The 15232-nt window shown below is 57.3% G+C and overlaps 2 protein-coding genes across 4 annotated transcripts in view; one reads left to right on the top strand and one right to left on the bottom strand.

Moving 5' to 3' along the window:
- The window catches only part of LOC102093236 (keratin, type II cytoskeletal cochleal), a 50824-nt gene that overhangs the window by 18726 nt on the left and 16866 nt on the right, over positions 1-15232 (bottom strand). Inside the window, exons 2-3 of one of the 2 annotated variants that reach the window (XM_065043438.1) lie at positions 12130-12263; positions 7985-8100 (exon numbers count right to left, since the gene is read on the bottom strand). The exons of the other annotated variant lie outside the window; for it this stretch is intronic. The gene's annotated coding sequence lies outside the window, so the exon portion shown is untranslated. The remainder of the gene's footprint in view (positions 1-7984; positions 8101-12129; positions 12264-15232) is intronic. 2 annotated transcript variants of the gene reach the window in all.
- On the top strand, positions 1045-13961 carry LOC102090376 (keratin, type II cytoskeletal 80-like). Of its 2 annotated transcripts, none has more exons than XM_005514580.3 (9): positions 1045-1763; positions 4326-4540; positions 8539-8599; positions 9349-9444; positions 11100-11264; positions 11780-11905; positions 12004-12224; positions 12533-12588; positions 12679-13961. In XM_005514580.3, the coding sequence occupies exons 1-9, from the start codon at positions 1479-1481 to the stop codon at positions 12840-12842; spliced, it is 1389 nt and encodes a 462-aa protein (XP_005514637.2). In that variant the 5' UTR covers positions 1045-1478; the 3' UTR covers positions 12843-13961. The 2 variants fall into 2 exon arrangements, with proteins under 2 accessions (XP_005514637.2, XP_064899546.1); XM_065043474.1 differs by lacking the exon at positions 1045-1763 and adding an exon at positions 2414-4116.

Raw genomic sequence — 15232 nt, forward strand, 5'->3', positions numbered from 1 at the left:
TGCAGGGTTTTGTTTCAGCCCTTAAAATAAACCCTCAGGATTTAATGGAAAAGTCCTGACAAGGATCTGTTGAGTGAGGGACTTGGTGTTCAAGTGGACCATCAGGGGAAACATTTTCCCTGGAAGTGTTTGGTAAGAAGTGACAGCACGCTGTTGGGGCAAACGCTGAGAATATGCTTGGAGAAGAGGTTACCCCGGTGGAACGGGCCTCCCTCCTTCCGACGTCCTTCTCGAGACAAACTCCCGGCTCCTCGGGGGCGTTTCTGGCGGGAGCGGGTCTGGGCCAGACCCAAACCCTCCCCGTGCACCGGCAGCTCCCGGCTCGTCTTCCCACCAGGGGCAGAACCAGCCCGTCCAACAGCAGCTTTCCCACAACGCGGAAATCCTCAACTCTGGCCAGAGAAGATCGTCCCCTTTCCTGAGAAAACTCAGATGCAATCAAGAGGCACAAAGAGGTGCTCTTCTGTCCTGGGTTTTCTCACGAGAAACTGCATTAAAGCAGGAAAACACTTTCCAGAAGGCCACGTCCAACACTGATTCCTACCCAGGCCCAAACAGGTCCGTAAGGGTGTGCCACCCGAGCAGCCCACACTTCATTACAAGCCGGTGGTTTTCGGTGTCTCCAGCCCCGGCTTTCAAAGGGTTCCAGGGAGCGGATGGTCAAGGCTGGGCCGCTCTGGAGACCAACCGGTGCCCCGCGGTCCCAAGGGCTCCGCTGCTGCCGGACCAGCCGCCCCCGTAACCTCAGGGCTCTGTCCCCACACCCGGGGTCTCGACACCGGCCGCACTGGCCCTGAACCACTCAGAGCACCAGAAGCTTCTGTCACCCGCCTGCGTGGCCAAGGAAGCCCAGAGCACCTGCAGGCATTGTGAGCTCGAGATGCTTTCCTAAACTCCCGCCCTTCGCCAGCTCGGATTCTTTACGGTTTTAAACACTCGCTCACCAAATATTAAGACTCAGAGTTCCTTCCTGCAGCCTTTGGCTGGGGAGCAGCAGCGGCCGAACCGCCCCGCGCGCCCAGGCCCAGCGCAGCGGGCGCGCTCGGAGCCGTCCCGCCGCAGCCCAGCGCCTCTCGTTCCTTTTTCACCATTTAAGGATGAGGAAAGCAGCCGCTCGGGGCCCGGCGAATTACCTGGGAGTGATTTGTTTTGCTGCCTATGCCCTCACCACACAAACAAGCTCCTGAAGAAAGGAGGGTACAGGGAGAGGAGGGAAAAAAAAATACAAGCCAACAGGTTGATCTGGATTACATCAACGGTTACACCCTCCTCCGTTTAATGAACATAGGAGAACAGGTGCTTGTAATTCATTAGCCAACCCACGAGCTGAGGAGACAGGAATCAAGCCGACAAACTCCTCCGTGTGCCACTGCCCTCCTGCCCTTCGAGGCGGCAGCAGCAGGAAAGCTCCATCTCTTTTCCTTCCTCCCCTCTTCCCTCCCTTCTCCTCCCCTGCAGCTGCGGGGCCGCCGCCGAGCATGACTAACCCCTGCGCAGCCTTCAGCAGCGGCTCCCTCTCCTCCTGGGAGCTGGCGGGGAAGATGAGCAGAGGCAAAGCAGCCGGCACGTCCCCGGATCGCCTGGGCAGCCCCAACGGCTACGGCGACGGCGGGTACCGCTGCTCCTACCCCTCGCTCTCCACGGACAGCAGGCTCCTGGCCCCCGTGCACCTCGACATCGACCCCGACTTCCAAGCCGTGCGGCAGCAGGAGACAGAGGACATCAAGCTGCTCAACAACCAGTTCGTGACGCTGATTGAGAAGGTAAGGTGAGCTGCTGAGGACCACGGGGACGGTGGCGGGGACACACACACGACCCAGCCTCTCAGGAGGCCTTCAGCTGCCCATCCCCAGGCTCATTACCTGATTAGCCATTCCTTCAGTGCTGTCACGGGGCTAGCATCCTCTCTAGGGGAAGCCACATCCGCAGGCAGCGCATCAGGCAGCCCCTGCAGCTCCCTCGCTGTGCCTGTCACCCCGTGTCCCCGAGTGGTGACAGCAGGGCCACACAGCAGGGCCAGGCAGCCATGGGCACTGATGCTGAGCAAGGCAGCAGCTCAAATTCTCCTTCAAGTGCTCCAGAGAGCTGGAAATTCAGCTCCAGAGCAATGGGGTGGGCAAGGGAGACCCCCCGCCCACCTCCCGCGCTGGGGTTTGCAGCGCGCCGGCTTGCGTGCGGAGCCAACAAAGTGTCGCTTTCATCTCTTAAGATCCATGAGAAGGCAGGAGGTTTTCTCAAAGGAAAACAACTCCTCCAGCCGAGGCAGGTTCCTGCAGAGCCCCGGCGCTCTGTAAACAGATGGTAATCTCACAGGATTGCTTCACTGCCGTCTACAATACCGGCACCCAACGCCAAGCTACTATGGCTTGCGAGGGTTTTGTATTTTAACGCTACCTCTCTGAGGACCTGAATTCAGACTGGGAAGGAGAAGGGTGGGGGAACCATTTCCCAGAGCATCTATCCAAAGGGAGCAGTTGTGAACCAACCGCACCTGCATGTGCAAACGGGCGCGTGGTGGTGCCGGGGGCTGGCTGGGGACGGGGGGCATGGCCGTGCCCGTGGTTTGCCAAGCGCAGGTCCTGGCAACGTGACTTTCGGGGAGGAAAGCACCCAGACGGGCTGTGTCCCACGCGCTGCAGGACCGGCCCTTGGACCATCCGAATGGGGTTTGTGTGGATGGCAGAACGCAGACCTCAGCAGCAAGGACGGGGGACAAGACCACGCAGCGCAAGGCCACGCGCGCTGGCCTGTTCCGTGCAGAAGGGAGAGCGCACCCAGGTCTCCCGATACAGCCGAGCGGGCGGCCGGTTGATAAGCGTGCGCTGCAGGGCCTGACGGACGCAAGATACAACACCCCACCTCAGCTGGGCAGCTTCAGCGTTAGCAACTCCTGCGCTTCACTTTGAAGGCTGTAGCTTCAAGCGGCAGGTCAAGCAGCGAGCTTCGGCCACCTGCCTCAGGCCCTCATTCCAGGAGAGTAATGACACTTCCCTGCAAAGAGAACTCGTCTTTGTAATCAGGAACTCGGATGGTCTCGAGCCTGAGCAGCTGATTCCTCACGGAACTGACCCCACGAACTCGAGGAGCGCTGCGGAGGGTTTGCCAGCAGGCTGCTCCGGATCTGCTGGGACGTATTTGCCGTCCGGAGATGTCCAGGTGGGGAACAGCCAAGCGATGGAGCCGGGTCTGAAGGCGTTTCTTTAGCCCGAGCACCGCACAGGCCGCCGAGGACCAACCTTTGCTCCCTTTTCCAGTGTTCAGGCACAATTTTCCAGAAAATGTGGCCAGATCTGGGTCATCCTTCTGCTGCAAAACCCATGCTAAGAGACTTTGCAAGGAAGAATTTCTGCTGAGAGGGATGCTGGGGAAGCAAAGCAGAAGTGAGCAGGTCAGCCCTGTGGATGGGTTTGGTTTGGGAGCCCGAAAGAGACTGAGGAGCTAGCGAGGGGAAAAAGAGCAGCTAAGGATGAGGAGCAAGGTCAGGAGCTGAGCCTCCGGGGGTCCCGGATGGACTCAGAACACCGACACCGCCTGGGGCCGCAGAAAGTTGAAGAAAAGGTTAAAGATCACTGCAGAAGGTCGATGTCCGACGGCATCGGCACCGCAGCGTCAGCGCTGGATCATCTCTGGGACAGAGCACAGGACACGGCCACAAACGTGGCCAAAGGAGCTCGGTTTTGTTCACAGAGCAATAAGAGTAGCAATTACATAATTAATTGAAGTTAGCCAAGAGCTTTGAGGAGGGAAGCTGCTCAGCACTGAGCATTCCTGTTAAGACTGGCAATATTAGGGAAGAAAAGCGCCGATTCAAGCGGCGGGCGCTGCAAACGCAGCGAGCCCTCTCTCGAGCAGCCGGGCGCACACACAGGCCTCACCGGGAGCCTGTAATTATTTTTGCTTGTTCTCTAGAGTTCCCATAGGCCTTGTCTCTGTTGCTTTGCAATACAAACCAGGAGTCTGATTCACTAGGTAAACCTCTCCGCGGTGGAATCCCAGCGATGCGGTGCGGGTGCTCAGTCAGATCGCCGTTCGCCTGGACACACGCGGGTCACCCGTGCTGGATTTTCAGCCTTTACTTCCATGTGTTTGGAGGCAAAGGGGACCAGCATTGAACAGGTCTGATTTTTCGGTGACAATAACAGACGCTCGTTCATTTTGATGTGAGCATGTTCTAGCAGGAAATGAATAAAGCGGCAATGTGTAAAACCTCTAGGAGTCCCTATGAGCCTCCACCCCTCAGGAGCCGGCTGGTGCCCGCCCGGCATCGCTGCTGGCCCCCAGGGGCGCTGCCGCCGGCACTGACCCCTCTCAAACTTCTCCCGCAGGTCCAGTCCTTGGAGCAACAGAACAAGATCCTGACGACAAGGTGGAACTTCCTGAAGGACCAGGACAACTCGGACTCCGAGTCGGACATGAAGGCCATCTACGACCAGTACATGAGCAAAATGAACCAGGAGATGAAGGCGCTCAACTACGAGCAGGAAACCCTGGAGTCGGAGCTGACGAAGGTCCTGAGCACCATGGACAACTTCCGAAGCAAGTAGGTGGCTGGAACGCATTTGAAAGGTATCGGTTGAGCTGTGCGGGCTGATTTAACACAGGCATCTTGTCATTCCCAGGAACAAATTCCTAGCTTGGTGCACACAAAACTGTATTTGAGAAGTTAGCAACCTGGCCTGTTCCTGATTAACTAGAGATGAAAGAAAACCCATAAAAAGCAAATACCAAAGAGTGCTGGGCATCTGAGAAATTCCTCAGGTCAGAAGGCAGCTCTGGGAACAGCACTATCAGGAACGACAGGCACTAAACCAGAAAGATTTACTCTCCACACTGTTATCACAAGCCAGGACACTCTCCCAGACCGGTTTACGGGCCCAGGCTGCTCAGTATTAACAGGCATCCCTTCCCTTCCCCTGCACCCCGCAACATCTAACGCAAAACTCTGCTTTGACCAAAAAAGTCAGACTTTGACCCAGAAAACCTCCTGCCAGAACATACTGAGTCAGCTGAAAGGTGAAGGGAGGACCAGCTGCCATGTGCTTATCTTATCGCTGCTTTTGCCAAGAGCTTTGAGATCTTCAGATAGGAGCCTCTGAGATGTGCTGTGCCTCATTGGAGAAGACAATGCTTCTCTTACTATCAGTGTCATTAGCATACCGCAGACAAATCCACAGTCAGATCCCTTCCCCTGCAGTTACACCCGCTGCCTACACTAAATCTCGGGAGTCTTGAACACGGATCTGTGGCACAGGCACACGTAGGGGACATGGCTGTAGGGAGCTCAGACCTGCTCCTGGCGCACAAAATGACGCTTAAATAACACCAGTGCCCCCTCCAGAGAGTTTAGTCCAAGGATGTTAAAGCTCTTTGCAGACTTTGATTAAACCGGCTACTCAACGTGTCTGCAAATTGGGGGAAGGGCCGATACCCCCGCTTTCCAGACAGCCGTTCGGCGGCTCACTCCGGCGCGCCGAGCGAGCGGCTGGCGGAGCAGAACAGCAGCTGGGCTCACAAATCGTTTTGGTCGGATCATCGAGTCCAACCGTTAACGCAGCTCAAGCTGGGAGCTGCAAGGCACAAACCCAGATGGGTAACACCACCATGTCGCTGGGGGTTGCGGCACCGCAGCCAGCGCAGGTGGATCGCTGCGACAGTGACAATCCCCAGCGCTGCTCCCGGGGCTGAGTGATTCACGGGGAGAGCACGGCTGGTTCTGCCGAGCCTTCTGCAGGCAGCGATCCAAGCCCGGCCTAACCCACGCTGGCTCTGTCGAGTCCTGCACGCCGCCTTCGAGAATGCCCCAGCCCCGTCGGTTTTCTGGAGCTAATGGTCTGCCTAAACCATGCAAATTTGGGAGGTTTCTTTTCCCAAGGGAATTTTTTTGGGGGAAGAAGAGCTAATAACTTCACTGGCACACGTACCTGGTTACGTTCCCAGCCAAGCTGCGGCACTGCGGACAAAGCACAGTGACCGCCGAGCAGGTTGCTGCCCAACGCGCCACCAGAGCGTGAAACGCGCCCGTCATGCCCCTCCGTGTCTGTCTCACCTATCCAGGGTCTGCTTTCCTAAAGCCATCCACATTTAACCAGCACTCGGAGCTCCTTCTCACATCAGGTTGCCACTGAGCAGCAATTCCAAAGGCAGAGAAGCATGAGAGGGGACACGACGGGGCTGGAGGCTGGCGCGGATCTCAACCGCTGCCGCTTTAGGGAGTCAAGCTGAAAACCAAACACTGACTAGGGATGGCTGCCCAGAGGTGCACATCTGCACAAGTGCGCGCTTCAGCTCCCCACACGGCCGGTTGCACGTGCAGAGACCCACTGGAATAAGACGACGGGGAATTCTGGCGTGTGCTGACCCACTCTGGTGTGGTACCGGGGAGATACCGCAGGAAAACACGGGGCGTTGGCCTCAGAGGCCCCACTTCTGAGATCCATGGCAGGTCTTGCCACCTGAAGACCAGACACCAACACCCCTCTACCTCCAACCTCTGCACTCGGCTTCCAGCTGCTTCCTGCCCCATCTCCTCACGCCACTAGAGGAAGACTGACTGAATTTCGTGCTGCCAGGCTCAGATCCATCCCACCACTATATCTTTACCCTAAAGCAGTGTTGAAGGCACATCCAGAGAGGAACACAGCCCACCTGAGATCTGGTTCACCTCCGATTTTGCTCCAGTGCCTATGGAAGAAGCCCAAGGCGACCAGACGCCCGTCTCAAGTGTGTCTTAAGTGTAGGAATTGAGATGGGATGGATTTACGCCTTCACGCACGACTGCTAGAGGATTATCTCTAAGGAGATAAACGCTGTAATGTGCTTGTGGAATGCTCCATCCCCGTGTGAGTCACCTCCGGGTCCCCAGGTCCCTGCGGAGCCGTGCGCTGAGCACGTCTGGCTGGCTGGGCCTGCTCTCCCTCAGCCAGGAGCGTTGTTTGTTCAAAATGCAGGATTATGTCAGCGCCCGGCAATGCGCGAAGCTGCTTCGGCAGGCTGGGACAGCCTGGGATTGGGCTGAGCTGCAGTGAGGATGAAGGAAGAGTGGCAGGCTGTAATTAAGCTCAGTACATAGTTGCTGGCAGCATGGTTCACATTCCAGCTAAAGCGCAGAGAAACCAGACAGGTAAATCTCGTTGGCTGTGCTACCTGGCCTTAATAAAGGCAGGCGAGGAAAGGGCCAGTTGAACAGCACGGGGGTACTCAAAAGGAACCTTAGAAGTGCCAAAGCGTAGCACCTGTGACCGCCAGGTCCCCTCCCTGCCCTCGCCGCTCCCTCTGGCAAGGAAGCAACAGCTCCATGGAGCTGGGCTGGTGTTTCGGGCCAGCTCCGGAGCCTGGCGTACCCCCTGCCCTGCCACGCCGTTCCCCGCGCTGCCTTCCCAACCCCTCCTCCTCCTCGGCACAGCTCCTCGGCTCCTGGAGGTCTGTGCAACAGCGGGGAAGGCTCTGGAGATAACTGGAGTGATGACGCACCAGACCACCAACCAACAGAGCATGGCTGTCATGCCCAGGTTTAGGGAGTCTGTTAGGAAACGCCATTTCACCTCATTCCCAAAGGTCTCAGCCCTCCCCATATCAATTTGGTGCACTTGAATGTTCCATTTCACAGCCTAGACACACTACACGCACATTAGGATAAGAGGAGCCTGCGGTACCGTGGACGAGCAGCGAAGCCGCGACCTCCCCGCGAGCGCAACCTGCTCCGCTCCCGGCAGCAGAGCCAACGCTCCCAAAGCACGTCCAGCAAACGCGTCCCGTAACGCTCCCGCACGGCAAACCAACCACCTGCTGCTGCTCCCGCCAGGCCCAGAAAGGGCCAGCGCGCTCCCCAGGCTGCCGGCCACCAAGAACTGCGTTTGCCCTGGACTAAGTCTTTGTGATCCTGGTCCTGCCTTATCAGACCTGGTTTTAAACACCTGCGGGGTTGGTTCCTCCGCTAGATATTTCACCATTAGGACTCCACCCTGGCCCGGCCGGGTTTTGGTACCTTCTGCTCTGTGGGCACTGCTTTCCACAAATTGCTTTGCCAGGTCCTGCATTACTTCACAAACTGAGCTGCATTTCTCCCTTGAGAAGACTCTGGGAATTAAGTGTTGAGGATACCTGAAAAAAAACAGAAGCGGAAGGGTTAGGGTGCTAATTGAGGAGTCTTTGGGGATGCGACTGGGTTTCACAGGGAAGAACTCGCCACACCCCACCCCTCCATGCCTGCTCTCTTTCTGGGGCAATGCGAGGTAACCTGAGGTTGCTTGGCCCTCCAATTACATGAGAATTAAAGCCACCTCATCTCTACTCCAAGGCTGCTCAGAGCTGCAAAAGAGCTGCAGAGCAGCTGACACGTGGCAGCTCGTCATCCTCCCTCTCGGACACGGGGCCCACACCTGAGAGATCTCTCTGCTTGCGCACATCAAGGTGGTGGGACGTCACATTAAAAGCAGAAAGCTTTTATCCCAACACTTTTTGGGGGCAGCACGGCAACCTTAAGCATGCCGGAGGCTTTCACCACATGCAATTTCTTACTGCTTTTTTCACTCCCCTCAGGTACGAGGATGAAATTCGCCTCTGCAGCGGCATGGAATACACCTTCACGGAGCTCAAAAAGGTCAGCGGTGAGAGCAGCTCTTCCTCGGGTGGGCTCTGCACCAGAGCGGGGAGAGGCAGCACGGCCCAGGCCCAGCCCTGGCCCGCGGATGAGGTTTTGGGGCGGCGGGGTGGTCAGCGTGGTCACAGGCTCCAGAGGAAAAGCACAAGTGAGTCTGGGCCACTGTGGGCACCGAAAAGCCCCGGGGCCCCCGGCAGAAGCAGCCGGGGCTCGCAGCGCTGGGCAGAGCGGGTTGTGCACCCGGGACACCTCTGCTCCATGTCATCCAACGACACCAGGCGCTGGGAAAGGCTGCAAGCTGATAAACGTGTTTGCTTTTGTTTCCTGTCGCTTGGCTACACCCTGTTCAAACATCCCACCCCAGAAGGAGCTGCATTTGAATATCAGCTGAAATGGGAGGCTTTGACATAAAAATAAATCCGAGGTACAGGAATGCAGGGTATTATTAGACAGAGGAAACGTTCCCCGCAAATGATCGTTATGGGTAATTGCATGTTTTCCCTGACACACTCACCAGCCAGCACGGGCAGTTCTGGTGACTTTTGCGGACGGCATCAGAGTCCTCAATAAGCTGCGCGTTCTGTGGTGAACAACAGCTGAGTGGGTACGGCCCAGCCCTGCCCGCCTCCCTGACACCCTGCCACCGAAACACCCGCACGGGGGCAGGATCCACACCAAACAGCCCGACACGTGCTGGGGAGGATTTCTTGCTACTAACTATTGATTAACACACTTTCCATCTCCTCCAGGATTTAGACGTGAGCTCCTTGCACAGGACCGAGCTGGAGGTAAAACTCAACGGGCTCCGAGAGCTGATGGAGCTGAAGAAAACCATCTATGAGCAGGTAAAAACGGAACCGGGAGAGTGTTCTCCGTCCGGTGAAATGAGAAGGGCACAGGCGGGCGCGGTGGCACCGGGGGCAGGAAGCGGAGGCTGCAGCTCTGCAGACAAACCCAAGGGCTGCAGCGCCCGATCTGCTCGGGGATTCCAGCCACTGACTCAGCGCCTCTGAAATGTCACCGAGCAGGCTCGGCAGTGCTTGGGAATACTAATGATTTGTCTGATTCTTCTACCAATGCAAACAATTAAGATGCTTGATAGAGGAATGTTACATTCCTTGTGGGGAAACTGAGGCACGGAGAGGCATAAGGACCTGTGTAATGTCAGAACCGCATTAGAACACGTACCCTGCTGGCAACTAAGCACAGGGCCTTACGTCCTCCGGAATAAGATGATTCCTGGTGCAAGGGCTGTGGCACCCCCAGGTTCCACGCTGCTGTCCTGCCACAAGGCCGCCCTTGTGACTGGTTTGCAGCCATGCTTCATGCACAGAAATGGTTTGCCAGCTCCCTCTGCCCTCTCCTCTCCACAGCTTGTTTTCGGGTGAGTCATTTTCTCGCCTGTACCTGTTGATTTGACTGACATCAACTTACAGGCACACGTACCCAGCGCGAGGGCAAATAAGGAAAGTTCTGCTCCACAGCTTTGCTCCCAGCACGCTGGTATGAATCAGAAGAAAATCTCAGCCTTGATGCTCATTAATAAACCACCAGGTTCAATCTTTCTTTTCCCCTGGCAGAGGATGCTCAAGTATTTGCAAGAAAGGTGCATTTTCTCATATAGCTCTTAACCTGCCCGAAGATTAACAAAGAGGCTCAAGGATTAAACACCAGTGGGAAAAAACACACTGATAATCCTGCTCTTTGGAAGAGCGGTGGGGTATGTTTCTGCTATTCGTGAATCACCACGTCAGGGTGCCCTTTGTTTCCCAGTCAGGGGAGGGCAAGGCAAACAAGGTCCACAAATGTTTCTCTAAGAGATTAGAGTCCTCAGCACAAAGGGGAAGAACAAAACCAGGGAGATGAAAGGCAGGAGATGGGGAGAGATGTGCGCTGCACTCTTTGAACGCCGGCGCACACACGGGTAAGGGCGGCGCCCTGCACAGCCAGCCAGGGGACGCGGTCACCATCCGCTCAGCACCAAGCCGTGTCTTGCGGGTACAAACCACCCCGGAGTGCAGTTCCCAGGCAGGGATCAGGGGTCCTTTTCGGGTTCACCGAGGGCAGTCTGCATTCATCTCCTTGTCCTGATGCTGGGCCCGAGGCGGGTACCAAGACCAACACCCCAGCGGGTGACACCGCAGCTTGCACTGTGTGTTCCTGCTCCCCGGGGCTCCCCAGCACAGCAGAGCAGCTCTGGGAGCTGAGCAGGCCTGGATGTGTGCTCAGAAGGGGCTGCTTTCTCCCTTCTTTTACCAGACACAAAGCAGACTATAATAGCAGAACTGGCGGCCACAGCCTCTAGATCGAGAGCTCAGCAAAGGCACTTTTCCAGCACCATGAGCCTGCACAACGATTCACACCACCCCATTTCTTGCCCAAGACATAATTGCCCACCATCTGAATACTGACATATCTGATCTGCCCGGGTTCAGCTCTCTTCTGGCTTGTAGCTGTTGATCACTTGGTGTCTCAGGCCTGTTCTCTCTTTGCTATTCAGGAACTCGAGGAGCTGCTGACAGAAATTAAGGACATTTCTGTCGTACTGGGGATTGACAACACGTGCAAACTTGACCTGAGCAGAATTGTGGAGGAAGTGAGGGCGCAGTACGAAGCCCTGGCGCTCCGGAGCTGGGAGGAGGCTGAAGCCCTTACCAGGAGAAAGGTATTTGAGTCCCTGTCTGACTGATGCTGGGGAGAGGCAGCGAAAGAAGAGAGAGCAGTCTGGAAAGTACAGGAATGGGCAGAGCTGTGGGGGACAGACGGCACCGGGGAACGGAGGGGGGGCCGCGGTGCTGACCCAGATCGACTCCTCCCTTGGCTGCGGACATGAGCGGTTCCTTTGCTCTGGGCTCTCCACAGCACAGTGGAGGAAGGCGAGGACATCTCCTGGCGGCAGCTCGGCCACCTAAGGTACAAATGACCTCCCACTGGTGCCAGCCCCAACAGAGAAGAAAAAAATGTGATTAACCCCAAGAGACAGCGTGTTCCACACCGGGCACAGCTTCTGCCAAGGACACGGCAACGAGCACTAAATCCCTCCACAAACCCCCGTGTTTCCCCAGTTCAGCCTTTCTCCTCCAGGATGGCGCGAATCCTCAGCAATCCCTTTGCTGCCGCAGGAGACGTGCAGATAAGCCGCAGGTAACCCGCAGGTAACCCGCTCTTCATCTCCCGCAGCTCACCGAGGGCAGCAGCCAGGCGGGCTCCTACGGGGGCCACCTCCTCGACGGCCGCCGGGAGATCGCTGACCTCAACATCAAGATTCAGAAGCTGAGGTCCTGCATCGTGTCCCAGAAGAGCCAGGTGAGCCCTGGGGTGGGTGACAAAGCTCCGAGGTCTGGAACCCTAACCTAGGTCTCCACACCTAACGCCTCCATCCCCTTTTCCCTCTGCACCACCAGTGCCTGTACTTGGAGGAGCACATCAAGGAAGCAGGAGAGCACGGCGAGCTGGCCCTCAAGGACGCCAAAGCCAAACTGAACAACCTCGAAGAAGCTCTACAGAAGAGCAAGGAGGACATGGCTCACCTGGTGAAGGAGTATCAGGAGCTGATGAACATCAAGCTGGCCCTGGATGTGGAGATCCTCACCTACAGGAAGCTGATGGAAGGCGAGGAGAGCAGGTGAGCCGTGCCTGGAGGAGACGGGGCGCAGCCAAAGCCCTTGGGAGAAAGCAGACACCCCAAGTGTGAGGCTGGTATTGAAGGTCTGGTCAAAGAACAAACAAATCCCAGCAATCCCCACACCGCTCAGCCCTGTTTCTTGCTCGGGGCTCCAGCACTTCTCTAGACGCTGTTGATTGAGCGTCCATGACCCAAACACGCGCTTGGCTCTACCCAAGCGGCCCAGCTCACGTGGGCCAAGCTCCAGCCCTCCACATCGCTCTATATTAATCAATCTATGTCCTCACACTCTGCCCTTGCATTCACAGCATGGAGCAACCAATACCCGCAATCATCAGCACCGTCCACTCCAGGCCGAAGCACCGTAAGTGGTTTTTATTTGCCCGGTTTGGTGAAGCAGCGTGTGAACGAGGCGTTTCTAACCTCCCTCTCTTCATTCCCCCCGCCCCGGCAGTTTCCGCCAGCACCCTGCGAAACTCCAGGCTGTTTGCGAGGGGACCGGGCAGCGCCGAGCCCTCCAGGAGCCACAGAGACCAGGCGGTGCCACCCAAAGCAGACGCGCCCAGCAGCAGCGCCCGGCCCCAGCTCGGCCCCCTGCCCGCCCAGGAGCGCTCCTAGGAGAAACCGAGCCCCGGAGCCGAGCCACGGGACCCCTTTGGCCACACGAAGCCAAAGCACTTTCTCCTGAACTCAAGCCAGCTTCCAAGGGACAAAGGACGTGAATCCTCCTTTCAGTTTGTCTTTACAACACCCCAGTTAACATCTCTGCTACCGGTTCCAAGCAGAAGCCAGCCTAGCACTTGAGAGACTCTCCCACTCAACACCCATGCACCATCATCTTCCTCTCTAGGTCTGTCTGCCCCGAGGATCTGCATTCACAGCCTTTGAGATCTGCCTGCAGGAAACTTGGCAGAAGGGGAAATTCTTACACAAGCTTTTAACGCAGCAGCCAGAAGCCATTTTACCAGTATTACAAACCCCTCCTGCGTGCCGCCCTGCCGGGCGGGCGCGGGCTGCCGTGCCTCTCGGAGGAAGGCAGCAGCGACTTTCCAAACCCAGCCAGCCGGATTTGTGACACCCAGATTCACAAACCTGGCTGGACTGGGGAATCCTTGGCCATATCAGAGTATTCAACCCATCTTACTGCCTTTTGGGTGGCCCCTCATTCACCCACATGCTACCAAAGCTAAAACCCCTTAAAACCTTTCCCTTCCTAAGCCAGGTCTCCAGCAGAGAGCATGCCTCACCCAAAGCCACTCCCGACCCCGCACACGGCGGCGCTGGGCCTTGAAACGGGATCTTGGGGCCCATTTCACCTCACTGAGCAGGACTTGCCTTCATATTTATTTTCACTGAGAGCTTCTCCCTTTCCCGGCTGACACTGGTCATGCTGCACCAAAGCTGCCACAGCCAACTCTGCAGATGCCACATTGCCCTGCGAGCAAGGGGGGACGTTCTGGCCTCGCTGCGGGCACTGCCGCGTCCCTCTCGCACAAATTAATACCCCGAGGCATCTTCCTTAGCGAGGCCGAGCTCTGGCCTCAGCCACTGCCACACCAGCTCCCACATCTTGAGTTCCAGGAGCTGCCGACCGTCTCCTGGCACGTTCCTGCTGAATGCATCGCAGCGTTCCCAGGTTTCTGTAGGACAGACAACCACCGCAGCATCCATGCAACCAGAACACCCGCTCCCCAGGGTTACGGCTGTTACAATAAAGTACTGAGTGTCACAGAGAAAGCATCGTATTGTTTGTTTTCCACATTTCTTACCACAACCCGTCTGAAACAGCAGCTCCTTCCCCAGCTGCCAGCAGCTCTCTGGCTAAACTCTGGCAGCCAAATGAAGCTGAACTGGGTTTGCAGGTAATTTGTTGGCTCTGTGTCCCCAGCAGGAAGCAGCCGGGGCTGAGGGGCAGACACGGAGCCACTGACCGAGGCTTCGGGGAGCTCCCCGCGGGCAGAGAGGGGCAGAGGGGAGCCGGGGGCGAGCTCCCAGTCGTAGGAGCTGTTCCCAGCTCAGAGCCGGCACTTCGGCTCAGAGCTTCCCCTGGAGGCGGGACCCGGCAGGGCCCTTCCAGCCGCAGGAACAACGCGGGCTTGTGCAAAGCTGCGCGACTCCAAAGGCCGCGAGGGCCTGGAGATGACGAGTGACGGCTCTCAACAGCCCGGTGGCTTCGTGAGGTTGGGCCGGGGCTCTGGGAGCGGGAAACACAGAGCTGGTGGTGTCCAGAACGAAACCCGAGAGGAAAGGGAGAGCCTGGGAGCCCCGAACGTTCGCCCGGGGGCGCTGGAGGACAGGACGGCCATGGCCAGGCTGGGAAGCGAAGGCGCTCAGCAGCAGCCCCATCCTGCAAGAGGAGAGTTTCTCGCTGTTTTCCTTCCCTGCCATATGGGGGTTTGGGGTGCTTTTTTGCTGCTTTCAAGCCTTCACCACCCAGGGGACTGAGAGAGCCCCAAGGCCAGAGCAGGGGCCAGGAACCCGGACTCCCGGGTTCAATTCATTGCTCCAGGACCCTGGAGAGAAGGACCCGACTCACTGAGTCACTGTCCCAGTCACTTCGCTGCTCTGTGCCTCAGTTTTTGAGCTGCTGCTGGGGGGTTGGTGGAATAAAGGCAAGTCCACCCACGATATCTGGCAAGCACAGCCATCTCCAGGTAACGCCGTATCAGTTTCGACTGCAAGAGGCTTCCCAAAGATGATCTCAAACCCTGTCTGGAGCCAAAGACTGGAGACATCAGATGCCCAGGACACGGCCCAGCTGTGAGACAAAGCCCAGGGGCAAACCCCGGAGACAGAGAAACCGTGTGCCGAAAGCGGGGGGCAGAGCTGATCTCGGTGGGGCAGCCCCCGGCACAGAAGTATTCCTGCCTGCACAAACCGCGGGCGGGCTGGAGCCCAGAGCCCGGCCAAAGCAGGCGGAGGGAAGCGGCCGAGCTCCTCCGCTGCCCTGGGAAAGGGGAAAGGAAAGGCTGAGCCCCGGCCCAGCTCAGAGGGCACCGCACTCCTGA

The sequence above is a fragment of the Columba livia genome, chromosome 29, assembly GCF_036013475.1.
Source record: "Columba livia isolate bColLiv1 breed racing homer chromosome 29, bColLiv1.pat.W.v2, whole genome shotgun sequence".
NCBI classification, from domain to species: Eukaryota; Metazoa; Chordata; class Aves; order Columbiformes; family Columbidae; genus Columba; species Columba livia.

Excerpts from the sequence above, each read along its gene's own strand:
- LOC102090376 (XM_005514580.3), top strand. The coding sequence starts at position 1,479 with ATGACTAACCCCTGCGCAGCCTTCAGCAGCGGCTCCCTCTCCTCCTGG. Across the intron at positions 9,445-11,099 it reads AGAAAACCATCTATGAGCAG|GAACTCGAGGAGCTGCTGAC; the intron begins GTAAAAACGGAA and ends TTTGCTATTCAG. Across the intron at positions 12,225-12,532 it reads ATGGAAGGCGAGGAGAGCAG|CATGGAGCAACCAATACCCG; the intron begins GTGAGCCGTGCC and ends TTGCATTCACAG.